This window comes from Hyposmocoma kahamanoa, unplaced genomic scaffold (genome assembly GCF_003589595.1).
Source record: "Hyposmocoma kahamanoa isolate Upper Pololo Valley unplaced genomic scaffold, ASM358959v1 202, whole genome shotgun sequence".
In the NCBI taxonomy this organism is placed as follows: Eukaryota; Metazoa; Arthropoda; class Insecta; order Lepidoptera; family Cosmopterigidae; genus Hyposmocoma; species Hyposmocoma kahamanoa.
Genome location: NW_020653726.1, coordinates 15,223,094 through 15,240,448, shown reverse-complemented (window position 1 = coordinate 15,240,448; position 17,355 = coordinate 15,223,094). Strand labels below are relative to the sequence as shown.

The 17,355-nt window shown below is 37.2% G+C and overlaps 1 protein-coding gene across 2 annotated transcripts in view; it reads right to left on the bottom strand.

The window, feature by feature from the left end:
• Positions 1-22: 22 nt before the first annotated feature.
• Positions 23-17,355, bottom strand: part of LOC113227189 (alpha,alpha-trehalose-phosphate synthase [UDP-forming]) — a 31,970-nt gene continuing 14,637 nt past the window's right edge. Inside the window, exons 3-12 of one of the 2 annotated variants that reach the window (XM_026460074.1) lie at positions 13,848-14,120; positions 13,648-13,765; positions 13,120-13,570; positions 12,630-12,872; positions 9,669-9,863; positions 5,332-5,521; positions 3,237-3,374; positions 2,875-3,061; positions 1,820-1,926; positions 23-1,509 (exon numbers count right to left, since the gene is read on the bottom strand). In XM_026460074.1, coding sequence (XP_026315859.1) covers positions 1,210-1,509; positions 1,820-1,926; positions 2,875-3,061; positions 3,237-3,374; positions 5,332-5,521; positions 9,669-9,863; positions 12,630-12,872; positions 13,120-13,570; positions 13,648-13,765; positions 13,848-14,120 — 2,202 coding nt within the window. In that variant the 3' untranslated portion in view covers positions 23-1,209. Of the gene's footprint in view, positions 1,510-1,819; positions 1,927-2,644; positions 2,687-2,838; positions 3,062-3,236; positions 3,375-5,331; positions 5,522-9,668; positions 9,864-12,629; positions 12,873-13,119; positions 13,571-13,647; positions 13,766-13,847; positions 14,121-17,355 lie in introns of those variants that run through there. The other variant, XM_026460075.1, reaches the window with a different exon arrangement.

Genomic DNA, 17,355 nt, shown 5'->3' with positions numbered 1-17,355 from the left:
ATATTTATCAATTAAAAGGCTATTTTCCGTCTGTTTGTAATTTTTATTGCAATCCTTATAAAACATTTATAGTTCTAAAAATAAACGCGACAAAGAAATTCGAGTTATTTCAGTGCGATTTTTGGATAATTGTGCTAAATCCTGCCACATACACTATACGAAGACTACTTCTACTCTCTCAACATTCCATGAAACAAATATACACACATTTACTAATTATAATATTTAGAGAATAAAATTGGTTCAAATTTAGTAACAAACAAAGACTATGTTGTCAAATTGAACTTAAATCAAACACCATTATTAATAATATTCCGAAATTTTCATAAATATGCACTTTCATCTCTTTTAGAGATATATTTGATACAGAAAAAGGTTTTTGACTATAGTTACATTTCAGATAAATATAGACAACTGAAAAATTACCTTCATTTTCATTTTCATTCTAGATAGTTTCCCTTGTTTTGTCTAGTCTATTTGAAAGAAATGCACGATGTTTTTCTTAGCAGACATATATACCATACCTACACATAGCCATAAGTACTTAAATCTAAAATTATCACTTCTATCACATAAATATAGTAAAATGTAGAGCATACGTAGTTACGTCGAAGAGTTATCCTAAGCAGTAAATGTATAAATATCATGTATAAAAGCATCTATGCTCAAAATATGCATTAGAAATATTATTAAACAAAGAATATGGAAATGTTTGGTATTTCTTGATATTTAGGGCATTACTAAGTACATTTTTCAAAAATTCAGTCACATCTAAATTCGTCGTAATCAACGAAATAAGTGTAAAATGTTTTAAAATAGTTTGCTTTGAAATATTAGGAACAATCAATAACAATCAATACTGTTAATTGTTTTGTGCACTACGCGAACTCCTGTATAAAAATTTATAAAATATTTAATTCAAAATTACGAGTAAAATTCTCGAGTATCAATTTAAAAACTGACTATCCAATTGACTTTAAGAAGGCAATTTTTGGCATTGTTTATAAGTTGTTTTATAATCTCAAATGAAGTCCTAGTTATTGCACAGACTGGACAGCATTGCATACGTCCACTGACAAACAAAAGCTGCGATACAGAAACTAAAAGACCCATAGATGCTCTCAATCTGCTATATTTACATTTAACTTGGTCTTAAGATCAAGAGTGTCTGGTTTGCTACAGCTCCTACCTACCAGCGGAATGACAAAATTAACTGGATTCAGATCCACTGGAAGATTTGTCGCTATGTTCTCGGCTGCGAGGTGGTGACGCCTTCGGCGATGTCTTTGGGGGCAATTGGTAGGACATGTGCATTTGTATGCTGTCTCTTGCTTTTCTAGCGTTCTTGTAGGTGAGGGAGTTGGCTCTGGGCTTGCGGCGGGAGAAGTGGCGTTCCACCCACTTGAGCATGGCTAGAACCGAGTCCGTAGAGGACAATCGCCTCTCGGCTGATGTCTTAGTGATGCTCGAAGACGCGATGCGGAATGTTGCTGCCATACCTTTCAAAGCCTGAACACGAAGATTAAGTATATTAGATTAGAACTACGCTACCAATACTAACATTATTCTACTCACAACTATTAATATAATTTTATGGTCGTTTATCATGAACCTTTTTATATAAATTTGTTTTTTAAAATAGATCATGTCTTAAAACGTTCTAGTATAGTTTATTTTTAGAATTTTTAAAATTTCCGATCACTAGGAAAGCTTCCTTACTCTTTATTAGGTAATAATGAGATAACAAAACTTGTAGTAGGATACCGTGAGTTGTAATGAATTTATCTCCATTGCGCTGAATTCTAAAGTTGTAACTGACCTGCATTGCATCTTCATCAGTGACGTCGTCACCCGCGTAGATAACTCTGATTCTCTCGCTCCAGTCCAGGCCAAATGCTGTCCTCAAGATGTAGATGGAGGCACGACCTGTAAAGTATAGGAAGTTTGCGTTCTCATCATTTTCATCTAAACTTTAAACTGTTTAGGGAGTCATCATAAACCCAGTATATGTTCCACTGCTGGGCACGGGTTTAGGCCTTTAATTGGTTCTGGTCGGGGTGTTCTGGGAAGTGCCCCAGAGTGAATTCAGTTGTACACAAATGTAGAAGTACTCAATAAACTCTGAAGAAAAAATTGGATCTTATGGTTACTCCAGTTTATCATCCAAGGCAAAATCGGTGAAAAACGAAGTATTGGTAGAAAGCGGCACTCCTGGTTGAAAAATTTGCGAGAATGGTTCGGTTGCAGTACCACCTCGCTCTTCAGAGCGGCAACCTCTAAAGCCAGAATTGCCATGATGTAGTCCAACGTCCGATAGGAGAGGAACCCCAAGAAGAAGAAGGTACTCATAGTACAGGTACAGTATCTGTTTAAGTTACCTAGTGCATATTGTTCAAACACATTTTCCAAAGGTTGTGAACCTTCGTGGACATGCAGGTTTCACTACGATATTTCCCTTCATCGTTAGAGAGATGAATGTCTAATGCAATGTCTAATGTCCACTATCCATTGTCATACATCACGATGGAATGTTCATACGTTTGTTCTTACGTTGGCGTTTCTATTGTAAAATTATTAAGTGCCTATCGAGTTCTTAGGTTTTCGCGATTACTACACATAGGAAATAGAACTATTTTTCCGGATTTAAATCGCGTATATTTGTTTTTTCAAACAAACCGACGTTTCGGGCCCTTTACAGGTCCCATGTATGTATACCAGTTATGTCTAATATTAATGCAAATAAGATAATGATAATATTGATGACTGTACCACCTCAGTCAACGGTGACCATGGGACCTGTAAAGGGCCCGAAACGTATATAATATATATTTAAATCCGCAAAAATAGTTTCATTTCTTATTAAGTGCCTGTTACCTTTATTCCATGCAACGGGCGGACGAGCCTCAAGGGCACAGTGCGCCGGCGCTGGTGTGAAGCCAGCGGCTTTGATCAGCTTCCTCGCCTGCTCCGCCAGGGCGGCACGCTTGGCTAATGGCGTTTCGCGGAAGTGGAATGTTAGGAGAGCACCTTTGTTCTCCACCCAAGCACCATCCTTGCAAACCTACGAATGAATAATGTTGGTTTACCAAACGTAAAAATTTAAGATTTTTGTTGTAGTAAATATGTCGAAAATCAGTTTGCAGAATATCAAATTTAAGTAGTCAAGAGTTAAGATTTTTCAGGTTGATATGTTCTTTTTAAGCAAGTAGAATTGGAACATTTATGTAAGATCCTACCTGTTCCTGAAGAGCTTTGAGCAGATCAGCAACTTTGTCGTGCAGCTCCATGGGCATGGGGTGAACGAACTTGCTCCCGTCAGGATGTAAGATCTCCAGACCATGGTTGCCAGCATATGTGATGCCTTCGATGCCAACCTGACAAAAAAAAATTAAACATAGAGCCATGTATTGATGTCTAGATGAACGTGCGTCGATCAACAGATCAGAAGAACAAATCTTTTTATCCCACCACCTGGTAACATGGTTTTTTTTTCCATTTGTCGCCAGTAGATATCACCACTGGCAAAAACTGAGATTTTTGTCCCGTTTGTCACCATCTGGTAACACATGGGATTTTTTGACCCATTTGTCGCCAGTGGGAACAAAGTCAGTGGTGACAACTGGGAATAAGCCGAGGAGTTGGATATTTTGCAGACCGTCCTTGTTGCAGCATCAGATCAAGGTTACCATATCGCATTCGTATTAAAATAATTTTCAGGGTTATACTATTTCTGAACGTGAAATTCTTTACACAATAAAATCGTCGTCGTTACAATAGATGGCGCCGCCGTAAGTCACTGTTGATGGTTTACTAACGTTTGTAACACCCCCTGCAACATTACGTCACTTTTAATTATAATCGGAATTCGACAAGCAAGGATGTGTGTTTTGTTTTTAACAAATTTTAACCTATACATAAATATTAATACATTATTTCACGGGAAGTGGGATTTGTCTTTCATAGATTCTGAAAAAATACTCTTTTTGAGTTAGTACACTATTGTAATAACGGTGCGATGTTATTGTCATGTCAATGTCATTGTAATATCTTTAAAATCTGCAATATGCGCCATTTAGTTGATTTGTAAGTTATCACTAGAAATTGGAGTAGCTTTGATAAGTTGCAGCTTGTCAATGCAAAACATTGAATTAAACAAACAAAAGCGCCTCATTAATTCCACAGTGCCTGACTTCAACTTATTTTAACAGGTTAAGGCAAACACTGGTTCGAGTCTAGTCAGAGGCCTAAGTGTACATTTGTAATCAATAATCATTCAAACTTACTACCGCGTTTCCATTAAGATTTTTATTTAGATCTTAATGGTATAACAAAAAGGTTTAAATTAAAATCTTAACGCAAACGCGATAGTTAAGTTTACGTATTTGAAAATTTACGCGAAGACCCCAGACCAGAATTTTTTTTTGTGTTAGGCTGTTGAAATGCATACTCTATTCCCATGACGAGATCGTATATTGGCCGTGTCAACATTCGCTGACCAAAACATGTAGTACGTGTCAGTACCAGGCCTCCGTATAGTATAAATATTACGTAATATTGATTGAAGATAAGGCAACCCGGTTAACAATATCAAGGATATTTGTGACCAATAACATTTCGTATAAATATAAGTTTAAGACGATAGCATTTGTCAAAGTTCATTGCGATAATGAGACCTTGTTATTGCGAAGTATGAACGCAGCGTTCACGTGTACATTGAACTATTATCGGAGTTTGTTTACGCCGCGATCTTTTTATTATCATGATTCTTCTTTCTTATGAGGCCATTCATGTCACTAAATGTGACATTTGACGAAATGAATCCTTCGAAACAATATAAAGATACAATGAAATTGTTTTTGTTTTCATAATTTTGAGATCAAGGCTGTTCATCCTACTTTGTACTCAAACAACAATACTGATATCGACGCCTCTTTGTTTGTCGTTGTTTTATAGTCTTCATTCTTAAATCCTAAACAAAACATCAATTATCTTGAATGCACGACAAACGTCATAATTGGATGATTGACGCGAACGATTGTAATGTACCTCATTCGACAGAGTAAGTAAATGTAAACTTTATATTAATCTTACTAAAATTGTTTATCGACAGGCGTATCATTCAATTTCATCTCTTAAAAAATTCCAATACTTATAATAATCCTTTGACGTCGGACATAAATACCTAACATTGAAGCCTCTGTAATCGTAGTTATCGCATAGCCTCACATGCACGCTAATTAAACTGCGAATAACCTTACTGCCACCTTGGGTATGTAGGTACGTAATGGAATATGCAGTCATGTATGTAGGTACTAATAGTATGCTACTTACCATATTTTTGACGTTGTCAACGTTTCTTCCTGAAATAATAGCAATGTAGACGTCAGACATATTGGAGAGTCTTTGCAGCGTGTGCTTGGTCTCCAGCGGCAGGGTAGCCAGGTCTGGGTGAGGGGCGATGGGTGCCAGGGTACCGTCGTAGTCAAGCAGGAGAGCCAGCTTTTGGGTGTAGCCGATGTATCTATAGATAAACAAAAAGGGATCATATTATTTTATTGATCTATTGTAAATGTGCACTTTTTTAAATAAACGATATTTTGTTAATGTTGAATATTTAAATTAACTGTTTAAATGTAAATTATAAATGTACGGCATTCAAGGTAACACTATTATTACGTTTAAGCATACTAAATTATTATTTGATAATCAAAAATAATATTTGATCCTCTTTTTTCATATAGGTCAAATCTTTGTTGCGCCCTCCATTTAGTAGGTTAGGTTGGTGTGTGAAAAAGCAGCGAAGCGAATTTTCTTGCTTGAACGAACTTGGTTTCAGGTTTGTTTTTTAATGCTCATTTGTCTTAGTTTTGAGGCTCAACAAGAAACTTATACAAATCAAACATTAGTTCAGAACAAATTAATTTATTGACGATGATCATATGATGATTTAACTTATTTTATGCCTCAGAGAAAAGTATCAATCATAATGATGATCGTTTAGATTTGTGCCTGCTGCTTTTGCAAATTTAAAGTGATTTTAAATATTCAAAAGCAGCTTTTAAATTTTGTAATTTTTATTTAAATACTTGCCAATGAAAAATTCGGAGGAGACAAAAGAGATTTGTCAGGAAAGTAGACGCTGGTGATTCAAGGTGCTTGTTTACCCCAATGGGAAACAGAAATTATTATTATTTAGGTCTAGGCAGTATTTGAATTTTTTCTTGATTACAATTGACGGGATAAGGACGAGACGAAGAAGTCGTGCGCCTAGTGGTAAGCGACACGCCTGTCCATAACGTTTGCAGTGCCGCTCAGAGTTATAAATCGTAAAGATATGAAGGGGCACTGCCACTGCGTCCGTCATACTGAGATATATGTTGAAAAGTCCCATGTTACTGGTACAAGGGATTTTTCATTAATAAAAAAAAGTTTATTTTCTTCCAACACAAACTAAAAAATGTTAAACTAGTTATAACCTGATTATTTATTTACTGAAAACACTTGAAAGCTTACAGTATTTATATTACCAAAACGTTTACAAGTCAAGCTGATTAAATAAACAAAAATGATTAAAAAAAATGGTATTTAAAAATTAAACTGAAACAACATTACGCTACCCACTACATTATAGTTTTGTAAAGTAGCTGAAATCTAAACTAGGTTGAAACCTGTGCTATAGCTTCCAAAAATTGAAATAAATTAATAAAGTAAGCAATCCAAATAGATCCGTATCTTGTGTTGTGTCAAAGACAATAATTTGTGCGTCTCTCCTATTCAAATCTATAATAATAATAATAAAGTTAAAGTAACGTGCTATTATTACAAAAAATCACGTATTTCAGTTAAAGCCTATTGTCATCATCATCATTAGCCCATTTATACGTCCCACTGCAGAGCACGGGTCTCCTCTCAGGGTTTAAGGTTCAAACGTTTTCTGAGGGTTGTGAACGTCTTCGACGTGCAGGTTTCATCACGATGTTTTCCTTCATCGAAAATCTCATAGTAAATTTCAAATTAAATTACGTAGGTACATAAAATACGAGGTACTTTGGGGTGCGAGTCTGGATTCGAAACCACAGCCTCTGTTTGAAAAGCGGTAGGTCAAACCATTACGCTACTACGGTTTTTGCATAAAGAATATAAATAGTGAAACTTTTGAAAAATGTATATCGTGTACTGTATACGTGCTATTTCGTTCAGTTCATATAAAAAAAGTCATTGGTATATGCAAAAAAATTCAATTTTGTGAAATTTCGAGGTAAGTTTGTTTTTTTTTCTATCGTGTTCAATTAATTTTTGGGAATCGTGTTTTTACACCGTATACTAATCAGTATTTATATCCCTCAATTTTACTATATATTTTTTCCGAAGTAATTCAACACTTTCTCTGTTAAGCGGAATCAACCAAAGCCATTTGAGGTTGCATCGACTCTTAATAAGAATGAAGCAAACGAGTGTAGTTGCTCGGCGTCGCCGCCCGCACCCGTACTGAGTGACCGGCCTGTCAGGGGGTAACCTATCACATAGTCGAATTTTTTTTGTCCGAAGTAACGTTTGTTCGAATTTTCATTACACCGAAAACCGAAGTAAAACGAAACAGTTGTTCTTTCAGGATATGTTGAATGTTTATTGTAAAGACAAAATTAGGTTCGGTTCGGTTCGGTTAAGTTAGATTTCTATTTGTTAGGTTTGCGTGCCCCTGTAAGTGATGAATGGGGTGGTTTCTCTCCAGCTCCACCTCAATGGGAAGGGACCCTCGGCCGAGGGCCAGCGCCGTCGAGACCGCGGAAAAGTGCGAAAGCGTTCCCGTAGTCCCGACAAAAAGTGCAAGGACGGAATACCGTGGGGTTTTAGTCGGCAGGAGTCCGAAATGATCTCTCTGTTGCCCCCGCAGCAGAGTGATATCCATGAGGATTTCCCCACGTAAAAAAAGGTTTAAAATAAAAAAACATTTTCCTCTCAAAATTACTTTAGAGGTTATGAAATTTCGACCAAACGTTATTTCTGGAAAATGTCATTTCGGACTATGGATAGGTAATCCTGTCAGCGCCCTGGCGCGCAGCTTTTGTTGAGTCACTGCTGCGGAAGCTCATGATTAAGGAGCACGGTTTTAAAATTCAAAAATTAGACTAAAATACGTGAGTTATCCGTTACTATATTTAACCAGGAACTTATACGAGTTTCATTTGTAATTTATTTTAAATGAAATCCTGAAATTTAACCATTCTTACGCAATATCTGGTTAAAATTACGAAGTTTGTGTTGTTTTCGTATCTATAATTTAGTTACGCTTGCGTGGCTCAGGAGCCAGATTTAATTATTAGGTAAACAATCACAAGGACATGTTTACCTATTAAATAAAACAAGAAAATTCTGTATTGTTCTGACATCTTTGCGTGTTTACCTAACCGCTATTGCAGTTTATTATGAACGACTCTATTTGATGAACTTGGATTGAAGTCTACGAAATAATTGATTATTTAAGTTAGTTCTCAGGTTATCGCGATTGTAAATAGCTTTATAAGTATTAGTTTTTACAATAAACCAGCGTTTCGGGTACTTTACAGGTTACATTTAGATCCGAAAGAATAGTTTCATTTCCAGCACGTAATAAATATAATTATATGTACGGATGTTAAGGAAATAAAATATGTAGAGCGCATGATTTTAGAATGTCAAGTATTGATTGATTGACTCCGTAAAAAATTTTATGCGCAGGGATAATAATAATAACGCACGCACGCGTTCATAGCCCTGGGGGCTATGAACGCGTGCGCCCCGCACTAGAGAAACTATATCGCGGTTGGTTGCCATGGACACACACATTGACAACCACAAATGACATCCAAGAGAAATAAATGTAGGCCATACAAATATTTCTCCCGGCACGGGAATCGAAACGGGACCTCTGCGTGGCAGTCCGGCGTGGTAACCGTTCGGGCACGGATGCAGTTAAATAAGTGAGATCATCTTCCTAGTAATATTAAGTTTATTGTACATAACGATGTTTTACTATCATGATATTCATTTATTTATGTGAAATGACTCCACCAGTTTGTTTATTATTATTATTATTATTAATACAATGAAAAATTCTTTCAATTTGACTGGATACGAACCAGCGACTTCGTCATACCGCGGTATTTGATCTTTGTATCAATTACTTTGTGTTCGATCTTTGTATTAATAATTCATCATCATCATTTCAATCAAAAGACGTCCACTGCTGAAAATAGACCTGCCCCAAAGAATGCCACAACGATCTGTCCTGCGCCGCTTGCATCCAGCGGATTCTCGCAGCCTTCACCAGATCACCAGTCCACCTTGTGGTGGTCTGCCTACGCCGCGCTGCGGTACGCGGTCGCCACTCGAGAACTCTTCGGCCCCATCGGCCCCATCGGCCACCTGTTCTGCGAGCAATGTGCCCTGCCCATGGCCACTTAAGTTTTGCAATTCTTAGGGCTATGTCGGTTACTCTGGTTCCCTTGCGGATATCCTCATTAATGATTCGATCTTGCAACGAAACTCCTAGCATAGCCCTTTCCATTGCCTTTTGAGTGACCTTGAGCCTTCTTATGAGGTACATAGTAAGCGACCAAAAAATATACACCATCACCTTAAAACCAGATTTTCGGTGCTAATAATACGAGGATCTAGAATTTACTTACTTAGACAAATACTCGTCGAAGTCATCAATAGTGACGGGCTGCATGGTAGTGGCTCCGATGTCATCAGCATCTTCTTCCAAGGAGTCCATGGCCTTGAGGAAAGCCTTCATCCAGGAGTCGACGTCGTTGAGTTGCTCTCTTCTGCGGAGGTTGTTCATCCTCACGATGCGCTCATCTTCCGGCATTATGAGGGCTCTGCAAGTTTACATCGATGTCTGAAATTTGCAGATTGGTTCTCTCGTCATGGTCGTCGTAGCGATTCTTACAACAAACAAAATATAGCCTGAACTCTAATATAACGTTAACTATTAATTACTTGCACAGTGATTACTTACTTATACAAGTATATTAGAGTCCTAATTAGGTACATGCACTTTATATCATGACCAGTGCAATATATCATAGATATAATGATTATTATATACTGTATAATATGAAATAAGGCGCTCATTAAATATTAAGTGTTACGCATGGTCACAACTAAACGTGTAGGTACTATCAAATTTTTGTGGAAAATTGTACTTTACCCCATTTACAAATAAATTCAAATTGGTTTTTTAATAATCTCAGTACAGAATACTAAAAAATCGATCTCAAAAATTTGTGGAATTACATCTTTTTGCCAAGTTTTATTGAAATCAGATTCATCCCCTAGTTTGCCACCCTTAGAGGTGGAATATTTTCTTTAAATTTAAATGGGTTCACTATTGAGGTACCGTCTTTCCAACAAAAAAGACACATCAAAACCGTCGCGTAACATAAATTTAAGAAAGTCAAATTGAGAACCTCCTCCTTTTTCTAAAGTCGGTTAAACATTGTGATAGATTATATAGTTAAGGTTTAATTTACATTGCCGCGGAACGTACAAAGTACATAGTTTGTACGTTACATAATTGACATAGCATTATGTTCCTATTGTTCATATGTATGAAACGGAAGCTGCGGAAATAAAATTTGCGGGGATAAGACTGAGTAAGAATTCTTCAGAAGAAGCGTGATCTAAGTTTTGGGTCGTGTCTAGTTTGCACGTTACACAACCTGACATAAAGTTATATAGAGCCATACCTGTAGGTGTATGACTTTATAAACTAGTCTAATATGTTCATACCACATAAGATTATCAGAGAAAATATATGTTTGAGAATCAAACCCGAATGTTTTTCAATAAATCTTGACCGTAATCATTGATTTTATAGTACACAGTCACGTTTTGTTTCATAAACATAATTTTTCTATTAACTTGTCGACGCAATGGCTGCTTTACGAGGTATGCTAGTATTTGATATACATATTAAGCACCCCGTGAAACTGAAGCAGCGTTTCGATAGTTATTATAAATTTTATGTCTACGTACAGCTTTCGTAGACATACCACCACCACACTTCATTGAATTAAATATCTGATTAGTGCAAGAAGCCCCTAAATCTCTACCACTTTGTGCACTTCTTATTTGTTTTAGAATAATCTCAGTACAGAGTACGAAAAAAACCGACCACAAAAGTATGTGGAATTACATATAATTCCCAAGTTTTATTATAATCGGTTACCGGAAAGTCCGCAAACCCGGATTCGGAACTTGACAAAGGAGATAATAAAAATCTGTTCTCTCTACTCAAAGTATATTGAGAGAAAAACGCCTTGAATTGGAGAATAGCAAAATCAACCATTAAAATAATTGCTCCTTATAATAAAATTTTGGCGCTATTTATAAAAATGAATTTTCATGCGTGAACGGTCACCCTTAGACCTGGAAGATTTTCTTTAAAATTAATGCGACCACTATGGAGATACCTCTTTCCAACAAAAAAAGAATCATGAAAATCGATTCACAAATACCGGAGTTATCGCGTAACATACATAAAAAAAACTTACAGTCGAATTGAGAACCTCCTCCTTTTTTTGAAGTCCGTTGAAAATGCATATAAAATTATATACATCAATAAAAGCAAACGTTTTTTTCATTAACTTACAAATAAATGGACGACGGGTCTAATACAAAAACCACGAAAAAAATGTCCCAAATCAACCTATTCGAAATTTAAATTGTAATGTCAGTAGAACACATGAAGACTAAAGCGGAGTGTCGCGCTCTGTATACGATTTTAGCGCCTTACAAGTGCGGACACTTTTTAGCGCGGACCCGACGTCCATATAATTGTAAGTCAATGGTTTTTTTGCTAAAGAAAACGACCTACAGTCAACCGTTTAACGTCAGATATAAAAATAGATTGGCACTACCTAGCTCGAAAGTATAAATGTACACAGGACCATTTGTAATAGTTACAGATAGTCGTGCAGCAGGCGGCTGCCGTGAACCGATAATTGACGGCACGATCTAATGGAAACAGCTAGACCTGGCTAGACACAACAGTCGTTCAACGATGAAAATAAACGTCTACGACACAGTCACGACAGATAGTCCTAATATGGGAAGAGGCTAGACGCGACAGTCGTCCAACGGTAAATAAAACGTTACGACGTAATGGGAACGCGCCTTTATGCAAATCTATAATAGAATCCCTCAAGACATTTCATTCCAAACGCAATATAATTTATTTACCAAACATCATAAAGCATATTTGATAATAACCTAACCTCGGTACAGAGTACTAAAAAACCGACCTGAAAATTTTGTTTATCACCCTTAGAGGTCGAATATTTTCTTCAAATTTAAATGGGACCACTTCTGAGATACCCTCTTTATTTTATTTGTTTGTTCAGTTACCCTCTATATTATATTCTATTATTTTGGTAAATATCACAGACCACATATGGTTAATATTATTGTGATAATTATCACTGAATCCTGCTTCTAATTACAGCGCCCGAACAGGGTGATGTTGGTGCTATTTAAATTTTAAAATATCTATGTAACACATGTAAGCAGTAAATACTTTCACTTTGATTCCGATGGTACCCTTTATAATTTAACTTTGGCAAACTTGTTTTAGTATATCTCACCTGTGGATGATTTCAGCTGCATCGTCGAGTTCATAAGGGTTGCAGATGAGAGCTTCGTGCATCATTTCTCCAGCTCCGGCGAAAGGAGAAACGATTAGAACGCCTGGAGTTTTGTTGATCTGGCAAGCCACGAATTCCTTAGCTACCAAGTTCATGCCATCACGTAGGGGGGTCACCAAAGCGACTGCTGCATCTCTGTAGAAAGCAGCTAACTCGTCTTGTCCCACACATCCGTAGATATATCTAAAAGAAAAGCATGCATCAATGGCGTGCCACCAATACATCCACGACAAAATCAAAACCCTTTACCATCGTTCTAATGCGACATTAAAAGGTCTCACCCAAACTTTAATACGTAAATATTCCGTTAATGGATCAGCCATCAGCCATTCTATTTTCAGCAAACTCCTCTGTTTAAACCCTAAAATCAAACATACTAAACGATATCCTGGCAGCGTTTCTTTCGGCGAAATCATCTCGTGAAAATTACCTGATTGGGGACCAGTTAGGCGTAGTAAATCTCCCGTTGATTCTTCCGACAAGTTGATCCATTTCTTCTTTCAGTTCTTGGTACTCTTTTACATCTGTTCTTGATGGCACTGATATCTGCAATAACACCACTTTCTCAATGTGCTCGGGATGTTTATGCAGTAGTCTTTCGAAAGCTTTCAATCTGTGCACTAGACCTTTGGTGTAATCCAGTCTATCGACACCAAGAATGATCTTTTGGTTTTGATTTTGAAGCACTGGTTTCACGTTTTGGGCTAGCTGCACAAATCTATCGAAGGGCACTCCGATGGGCAGCGGTCGGACGCAAATAGTGCGTCCACCTAATTCGACAAGCAAGTTCTTTCTGTCCACACGGCAACCTAGGTTTCTTTGGCAGCAGTCTATGAAATTTAGACAGTAGTCTGTAATATGGAACCCAACCATGTCACAACCTGTAAAGAGACATTACGATTTGTATTAATTTCTAGAACTGCTTCTATGTATCAACGTATATAGTAATGATATTTACCGAGTATTCCTTGAAGAACTTCATCGGACCACGGGAACAGTCTAAAGATATCCCAGGGTGGGAAAGGAATGTGAAGGAAGAATGCCAGTTTGCATTTTATGTTATCTTCTTCGGCTCTCTGTGAAAACAGTTCTAATAGGTAAAACCGGAACACTTTTTGAAATTATGTAAGATACTAAGTTGTTATGCTTTCAACGAACCTGTCGGATCCAGTTAGCCGTTAACATGAGGTGGTAATCATGAACCCAGACGATGGGAGGAGATCCATTCTTCTCGTTGCTCTCCTTCAGCAAGTGCAGAGCATGTACAGTCTTTTCAGCGAATTCTTCGTTGGTTTTGATGTATGCCCTCCAGTGGTCAGCGATGAAGGTGGCACGGTCAGGCATGGAGTGGAAAAGCGGCCAGAATGTACCATTGCAACAGCCATTGTAGTAGCTGTCGAATAGTTTCGGTTCTGCGTTGATAGGAACGATCTGTAAAGAAGAAGAGAAGGTATGTGAAGTTTGAAGCAAGTAGGTATGTTCTTTTGATTTTCAAAAAATAAGTACATACATTTTCGATTACCTACCTATAAAGTAAGGCGATAGTCAATTAAAATCTGAATAGCATTATCCTAATTCTGAATGTCGTTAGTCATTGTAGGGCGGAAATTGCCGTGATAAACAATTTTGCAGTCTTTAATGACCAGGCCAGGTGTTAATCGCAATAACTCATCGTACTGATTAGGCCGTATATTCTACTTCTATCCGTGTATTCCATCTCTTAAGTATGTGCACGAAAACGCAGTGAAATGACTTCAAATTTATAATATGTATTTTAAGTATAAAGGAAAAAAAACGAAAAACAACAAATCCTATAAAAACAAACAATATTGTAAAAGAGTAAACAGTTTGTTCCGTAATATTCAATAACAAGATAATAAATGTTTGTCATCGAAATTTACTTAGATACAACATACCAGAGTCAATACAATAATTAAATGGGCGCGGCGGCAGCACGTTTTACCCTTCAAAGCGAAGATGAAGCATAAGGAAGTCTGAAAAGAGCTTAACCAATATCTGCAAATCGTAAAACACACTGACAGCGTGTGCGGGCCGGTCGCATGTCAGGTTGAAGGCACGGCGCCGGCGGGTGTAATTCCGTGTATTTACACGGACGACAAGACACCACGCGCGGGCGCGAGACGAGCGCAGGTCGGATACACCCGCCATGCTCCCGACCCGACCCGCGTCCAAACCGCACCCGCTGTCAGTGTGTTTCACGCTTATGGGCCAGAACAGAGCTTCTTTGTAAGAGGCAAAATCAGACCCTCTCCTATGCAATTAGACATAAATAGTCTTCACTCGTAAAATAGAATTAGAGTCGAAAATTATGTGATTTCTGTAACAATCGTAGTACGATAACAATATTGGGTAGTAATAAAAGCTCCGAAATGAAAAAATGAGCTTTTAAATTCAAAATACGAATATTACGCTATTTACTAAACTATCAAAAACTTTTGTGCTAATAAGAATATGAAAACAACACTCGCTTTTAGCTTATAAATTTCATAATTTTTAGTGCTTGTTAAACTATTACATTATACGGAAATGCTATTATAAATGAAAATATAGGATATGCGTCGGTAACTTAGTTTTTTTGGTCGGAATAACATGTGTCACAAACATAGATACATGTTTAAATATAGCTACAAGGAACGACATAGCGTTGTTAAACCACTAAATATGAATTAATTACTTTTTCGAAATTCGGATTTCCGGACGAAAGAAACTCCTCTCTTTATTCTATTTATGAAGATAAATAGCCGTCCATGGGTAAGGCCGTCAATAATGGCACGTTTTCGTCTTGTTAAGCGTCTAGCAGTTTTTTTTAGTAAAATTAAAATAATCCAGTGTGAACATTTTCCTTGTAAAATTGATACGACATTTCTGCGAGTGGTTCGAATTTATGAACATCTGTTATACTGTGTTTTTCAATTTAAATAAAATATTTTTAGTGCGATCACAACGATTCTCGAGCAAACTAAAATGTAAAAATCCCTCGTAAATAAAAATTTTAAATTAATTTTTTTTCTAGCAAAAGTCGCCGTTCCGTCAATGTGACCGTCAATATGCGGTATCTGAAGCTATGGAGGGGCGGAGAGTGACCATTCTCGTTACTTTTTATTTATTCTCTGTTTTGGCCAGCTAACTACTGCATTTTTTACATGGCACCATTAGAATTATTTTAAAATCCAACTTCGACTTCCTAGGTCAGTAGTTTTGTCCTACGTTGCAGTAAAGCCATTTCCAGAAATCCGGAATTCGAAACAGTAATTAATTAATTATTTGGTGGTTTTAACAATTGTATGTCGCTCCTTGTAGCTTTATCTATACATGTACCTATATATGTGGACCACCTTTTTCCGACCATTGGTAAATAAGTAAAGTGGCAGTACTTGCGTGGACGAACACTTTCACGAGCAGCCTTACCGTTACAATTTTTTTTAAATATTTGATAGGCACAATGTGATTTCAATGTACAAAACTGAAATATAGTAATTTATGTTTGTCCGAAGCAGTGTTGGGCGTTAATCAATTAAATTTCAATCAATAAATCAATCAGATTATAAAAATCAATTCAATTGAAATCAATTGCAATGAAATCAATTGCGACGCGTCGCAATTGATTTAATTGCGATTGATTTAATTGCGATTGATTTTAATTGCAATTGATTTCAATTGATGCAATTAAAATCAATTCCGGCCGGTTGGGGGCCCCGGTTGGGAACCCCGCTTGGGGGGCCCGGTTGGAGGCCCCGGTTGGGGCCCCCGGTTAGGGACCCGGTTGGGGGGCCCGGTTGGGGCCCCGGTTGGGGGGCCCGGTTTGGGGCCCGTTTATGGGGCCCGGTTGGGGGCTCCCAACCGGGCCCCCAACTGGCCCCCTAACCTGCCCCCAGCAGGCCCCCAACATTCCCCTAACCTGCCCCCAGCAGGCCCCCACAGCCAACGGCCTAACTCACCCCCATATTTAATATATAAATTTATCATAATTGTCAGTTTTAATTGTTAATCAAAAACATTGAAAAGATTGAAAATTGATTAATTGTTAATTGTAGATATTTGCGATTAACGATTGATCAATCGTTAATTGCTGTTTCGCAATTGACAATTAATCAATTGTCAAACTTTAATTGCCAGAACAATTAAATTTTGCCCAACACTGGTCCGAAGTGCCACCACAGACCTGTTCTAAAAATATAAAACATTCGGTTACGGCATTCCTATTCCGTATTCGTGAGCAGAAATATTTACATACAGAAATACTTATTACTTATTACTACTAAATAAGTATCATCATGATTGGTATTTTTTTATGGTTATCGTGCTCTCGTTCACGGATAGAACGTTTACCAATGTAAATAAGTGTGTTTTTGTATCGTTTATGGGAGACAGTATTAAGAATTATTACAATTTCGATTTGGACGTATTTATTTTATTATCACAAGGACAGAGCATATCTGGTCGTTTTTTGTTTTAAAAATACAATAACTGGTTCTACTCGTTACAAACAACTGGTGTCAGCTTTGTAACATTTGTAACCATAGCATAAAAACTTTATGTCAATTGTGTGTGTAACGTACCTAGTGTTCATTTCATATGGGATGAGTCCTGTCACATTTCCAATTTTTACGTGGCACACATGCTTATTTCTAACTAAACTATCAAT